Source organism: Nuphar pumila, chromosome 4 (genome assembly GCF_984573655.1).
Source record: "Nuphar pumila chromosome 4, dmNupPumi1.hap1.1, whole genome shotgun sequence".
NCBI lineage: Eukaryota > Viridiplantae > Streptophyta > Magnoliopsida > Nymphaeales > Nymphaeaceae > Nuphar > Nuphar pumila.
In genome coordinates this window covers 21,648,400-21,654,614 of record NC_143252.1, presented here as the reverse complement: position 1 = coordinate 21,654,614, position 6,215 = coordinate 21,648,400, and the positions used below count along the sequence as shown (strand labels likewise).

Genomic DNA, 6,215 nt, shown 5'->3' with positions numbered 1-6,215 from the left:
ACAAATTTACAAGTTGGTTTTGCATGATTTTTATATTTCTATTCATGTCATTTTTATTTGCTTTTGCTTGCTTTCTATGTGTTTTCCTTCTAATTTTCATGCACTTGAATAATCGCTTCACAACTGTAACCTGTTTCCCGTTTCATACAAATTTTTTGGCATATCACTTCTTGTATCCATTGCGTTTCCTGGTAACTATGGCATTGTCAGCACAAGATTGGAAAGGGCTACAAACGATAAGGATGGGCCCTTGTTCATCTTGGCCTAATTTGGTCCGAATCCGTTTGAGGACTCATGGGCTTCCATCAACCAAGAAAATGACATGCTCATGAAAGTCTAAACCCAAACAGTGTAAAGATAAAATGTTGGTCAAAATAAGAAGCTTTCCCATAATTCTTTGAGCCAAAAAATAAAATAGAAAAATAGAGGGGAGGGTTTGGCAATTTGGGGTATCGGGTCTTAATCTCATTCCAGCCAAGCAATTGCAACCACTCTGGAGGGGCCATTTAGATGACAGGGACCAAAATCTGGGTTTTAACCAACTCAGGTTTTGCTTTAATCCAGGTTTTTGGTAAAGCTAGTTTGTCAAAAACCAATTCTGTTGGACTGTTTGAGTGGCCAAAAACCTGGTTTTTAAGCTTTTGGTCACAGAAAACCCAAAAAAACAAAGAAAAAATAGCTTGCCATTTCACGGCCAACCACCGGTCGGAAAATGGCTGGCTGGTGTCTCCCTTGCTGGGCAAGACTGGCCAGACCATTTTCCTGCAGGTGGCTGGCCGAAAAATGGTAGGCCATCAATTAACTATATGGAAAAACCCCAAAAAAGAGGGAATGGATGGCCAGCCATTTTCTGGCCAATGGCTGGTTGGAAAAATGGTTCGCCATGTCAAAAACATTTAAAAAATAAAAAAATTATGGTTGGCCAAAAATTGGCCGGCCAGCGACCACCAATGGAGAAAACGAATCCAAAGAAACATATTTTTCGGGGGTGGTACTAGTCCGACTACTTTCTTGTTGGTGGCCGGCCAGAAAATGGCCGGACTCATATGAGGTGTATAGGGAGGTGAGGGAAGGGGAGAGAGAAAGAGAGAGAGTTGAAAGTTGAGAGGAGGGGGAGCCCCATAAACCACGTTGCAAACAGAGCTGCAAACAGATCGGATATATTAAGATATCGGATCCGAGTTCGACATGTTTTTTTTTTTCGGACATGGACCCTTTAAGTAAAATCTGAATGTAGATTTGGATCGGATTTGGATCTAATCAATAATATCACTTTCGGATTCGGGTTAGTTTTGGATCAACATTTTAATTCAGATTTGTAGGTGATCCGAACAAAAATCTGTCCCGAAAGCAGTTTTTACATGTAAGTAGCATGTTTTATTCTATTTTTTCAGATTCAGTACTACCACATGCATTTCATATATTCGATTCAATCTAACCTCTTTGGATCTTATTCAGATATACTGTTTGCATTTCGGATTCGGAATCCGCCTGAATCCTATCAACACCCCAAGTAGCAAACTTAGGGGGGTGCTTTTTTCAGGTACCCAAGTTTTAACCAGGTTTTGGTGTGTCACCAACACACCATCATCATCAAACAACGGACACGAACATAATGGGTGTTCTATTCGTTTTGTTTGTTAATTTCGTCCAATCCTGAACAAGCCATCAAACAAGCCCATAGTACTTTTAAGAGTTATTGAATAGGGTGGTTCTGATCCGGGTCTCTCTCCAACCAAAGATTCACATGTTTTGTCTGTAAGTTTTCTGAGATTAGACATGACTTTAAGCTGCACAATCCCTTCATTTTGAAACATATAGGGATCATAAGTTAGTGGATCCTACTCAATTCGGATAGGATCCCTGTGTGGGTGTGGATCCGGATCAACCTGGATCCAACCAAAGGCTGCGTCCTCCACTTGCATGGTTGTGAAAACCGAACAGGATCCAATTATAGAGGGCATGCTGGTCATTATGATGCACCTTGGGAGAGAATATCAGGGTTAATTACGTTTGACAGTTTGCCATAAACAAATACAGTAAGAATCCGTTGCAGAAATTCAAAGAGGCAAGGAAGGACTTGTAAACATTAAAACCGACCAGCGTTTTTTACTAGTTTTTCCTTTTCCTTTTCAGTCTTTAACCTTTTGGGAAATTTTCAAAATGGGGACTAACGTTTTGGTATAATTAAAAAATGCACATAGCTTTTAGAAATTTGCAAAAAGGGTCAACAACTTTGTTATATGAATCAAAAACAAAATTTTTTGAAATTAAACACAGTTGCTGCTACCCTATCTTGGGTTGGCAGAAAAATCTTACCGTTTTATCTTCAGGAATAAAAATATACAAAAATAAGGTGATCTTTTATTTGCCCCTCTATATTTTATTTTATTGCCTTCCATAAATGAGTTCATCTTTAAAAGAGAGACTTGAAGTAGAGAGAGAGAGAGAGAGAGAGAGAGAGAGCAATGAATATCAATTTTTAATTTTGCTGAAAACTAAGCGCCAATCAGGAAAAACAAATTACGCCCTATTGCACTTCTCTTATGTGAGTAGGCGACCACCCGCGACCACCTACCACATGCTTGCGTCATCATCATCGACAACATCATCTCTTCCACGGTTCCACCCATTATTTTTTTTGTATCACTACTTTATTCGTATCGTCTCTCTCTCTCTCTCTCTCTCTCTCTCTCTCTCTCTCTCTCTACAGTATTTCATCCTCGTCGCACCATGAGAGAGAAAACATTAAAAAAAACACCACCCACCAAAAAAAATCAGATGAGACTCTCAGGATTACTTGACCGACCTTCTCCCATTTGAACCATCCAAATTCTGAAACTTTCAAACCCCACAAAAGAAAACACTGAGAAAAAAAAAAAAAAAAAAACACTGAGCATTTGCAGTTACTGTCTTTTCCACTGAACTCCTTCCTCCACAATCAATCCCCACTTGAGAGAGAGAGAGAGAGATCTTTGTGTTTCCCATAGAAACCATCATCGATGAAGCTGTCGTCGAAGCCGATCCAGAGCCCCAGTCGGACGGAGAATAAGTACCCGCCGACGCCGTTGCTGATCAGGAGGCTGAGGCTGCATGGTGGCAGCCGAAGGGCTCGGTCCAGGCCCACCTTCTCCCTCCTCAGGAGGAGGGCCCCCAATTACGAGGCCACCACCACGCAGGAGCCCTCCTCCCCCAAGGTCACCTGCATCGGCCAGGTTCGCGTCAGGAAGAAGAAACCCTCCTCCTGCTCCTCCTCCGCCGCAGCCACCGCCACCACCACCCGCGGGAAGTTCCCGGTCTTCTGCCGCTGTTTCGCCGGAAGACCCACCGGAAAGTCAAATCCCGGGGTCCACGGGACCGTATGGCGCAGGTTCATGACGGCCATCCACGACGCCTCGCATAAACAGGCGAGAGAGGAGGACGACGACGAGAGGGAGAGGGTCGGCGCGGTCGTCCCCACAGAGAATGATGAATTAAAGACGAGAGAAGCGAAGGAGGATGGAGAAAGAAGTGGTGGAGGAGGAGAGGCGAGGGAGGTGGAGCCACCGAAGAACGCGCTGCTGCTGATGAGGTGCCGATCGGCGCCGTTGAGAGACTCGTCTCCGGCAAACCGCTTGTGGGAGTCTCCCGTCGTTAACCCGAAAGGCGAACAAGTGCAGAACGAGAAGGCGGGAATGAAGGGTGGTGGTGAGAGTGAGGAGAGGGAGAAAGAAAAAGGTGGGCTCGGCCGACGACCACCGCCGCCGATATTGGATGTGGGGAGGGCATCGACGGACGGCAGAAGGAAGCAAAGGGAGGGAGAGACGAACGAGGGCATTTCGGGGATGGGGAAAGATGGGGAGCGTGCGGTGTTGACGCGGTGTAAGTCGGAGCCCAGACTGCCCAGCGTGGGGCTCTCCCCCGAGGCCTACTTTTGGAAGAGCAGGATGGGCTTTTGACGTCAGAGACCTCTCAAGTAGTCAATTGTTCTTCACGTATATTAATTGCGGAGTTATAGCCATTAATAATGAGATTTTTTTTTTGGTTAATCTTGGTTTTCGTTTTGTTGACTGTTTCTTTTTGTTTTACTTGAATGCCTGTGTGTGCACTTCGAGAGACTCTCAAGGTAAAGAACAACAATCAAAAAGTGGCTCGGCAATCCTAGATACATGGGTGACAGTAAAAAAAAATGATACTTTTTGGGGTTGTTTTAACATAGACTTCGGTCCGGGTCCGGGGTCAATGCTTGAAGTGGATTACGGATTGGGACGACCTAAAGAGGGCTTGTCTGTGACCCGGACTATGGTGGTTTTCGTCGACTAAGTCGGGTTGTTGTTTTGGTGGCAGTGCTGCTACTGATGCGCTTTCACCCAAATGGCATGGACGTGCCGTGTTTGTTAGGTACTTGTCCTCGTCGAATGAACTTGGATGCATGTATTAGTAGTGGGTTGAATTGAAACACCGGCGCGTTAACGAACTTGATTAGATTCTACATGATCTGGAGCCACGGTCTCAAAGGTTTTTACATCAATCCTAGCCCCACGCCTTTGAAAGCACTTGACCTGGAGTTGAAGCATGGATCGGTTCCATTGACACTGATATACCACCAGCCCAAATCTTCCACCGTGATCGGCCAAAGCCCAGCTAACTGACCAGTCTGCTGTTTCAGTTTGATTTGTAGAGCTTCGGATTCTGTGCCATTAACGACGGTAATACTTCGGAGCAGCACGAATCAGATAGGTTGGACGAATCATGGATTTGGCTTGCGTTTATGCATAGCAAGCATTCCGTCAAAATCAACTTTTGCTACCTGAACTCACGCTCTTTGACAGACCATCGCGAGCCTGATGGACGATCAGCACGCAAAAAACACAAAAATTGTGAAAAAAAAACATGAAAAAGTGCAAAAAACAACCCTTTAACGCCGCTTTCAAAGTGCTGCTAAAAGTGCTTTTTCCACGTTTATGCCCAAAAAGCGCTGAGCATCCATCACGCATGCACGATGAACGCTCAGCACGCGTGCATTTCGTTTAAGCAACTATGGATTAAACAACTACCACTTTTCTTTTATCTATCTATATATATATAGTAGTTTGTACATACAATACAATCTGTTAGAAAACATCATTTATTTCAACTTTTTTGCAAATTTTTTTTGTGGACCTGACCTTACATATATGATCTACATAGTTTAATTAGTAGGAAATAGATTTTCAAGCATGTATTTGTAAAATGTAAGCATGTTTTTCAAGGGCTTAAAAAATTAACAGCCCACTTGAAAATTTCAAGAATAAAAAACTTATTATTTTTACATTGTTTTTCCTAGAAAACAAAACATGTTAAACACATCTAACAGGTCGGATTGAGTGGATATGATTTTTCAACTAGATCATACATACTATCGACAGTAACAAATATTTATCACACACTAATGAAGTTGTGATGTAGTTGGTTTGTTTAGTAGAAAACGACTTTTGAATAATGTATTGTGTCACATAAGTAGGTTTTCTAAGACTTAAAAAACAATGGCCTACATATTCGTGTGCCAGAAAACCACGATCAAAGGTCTGATCCTTAAACACTATGTTGAGCACATCTATATGGTCAGATTGAGTCAATACTATAGAATTTTCATCTTAATAATTTTGTACATTAACTAGCATTATATATATATATATATATATATATATATATATATATATATATATATATATATAGAGAGAGAGAGAGAGAGAGAGAGAGAGAGAGAGAGAGAGAGAGAGAGATGGGGTTACTCAAACATGTGCACCAAAAATGCGTGAACTTTCATGTGTGCCTAGATTTCGGTGATTTTTTTTTTAATATGATTATACTGATGTGATCTATATTCTTGGTCTTATAGGGACCAAATCTTGCTTCGTTTGATTACATTTTAAGTTTTTTTTTTTGGACTAAAAAATCAATGGTTACAATTTTTCTTAAGTATTCAAGCTTCAAACAATCATCTTTTTTCATTAAAAAAAGCACAATCCAAGTATTGATTCTTAGCAAATGGACCATGCCAAACACATCTCTAGAGCTGCATTTGTGAAAAAAATCTGCAAATGCTCTATTCACATGAAAGTTCACATATTTTTGGATCCCATATCCCAATAACCCTATATGTGGAGGAAATATGTTTTCTACAGTCAATTGTAAGGTGATATCAATCACTCATCTTTTCTCTTAAGTCCTTTTTCCTCTTTGTTGGAGGGTAT

General features: G+C 41.8%; 1 protein-coding gene across 1 annotated transcript; it reads left to right on the top strand.

Annotated features, from left to right (window-relative positions):
- Positions 1–3,002: 3,002 nt before the first annotated feature.
- LOC149839613 (uncharacterized) lies at positions 3,003–3,938 on the top strand. Its single transcript, XM_090004903.1, has one exon. The coding sequence runs from the start codon at positions 3,003–3,005 to the stop codon at positions 3,936–3,938; it is 936 nt and encodes a 311-aa protein (XP_089861029.1).
- The last annotated feature ends 2,277 nt before the right edge of the window (positions 3,939–6,215 follow it).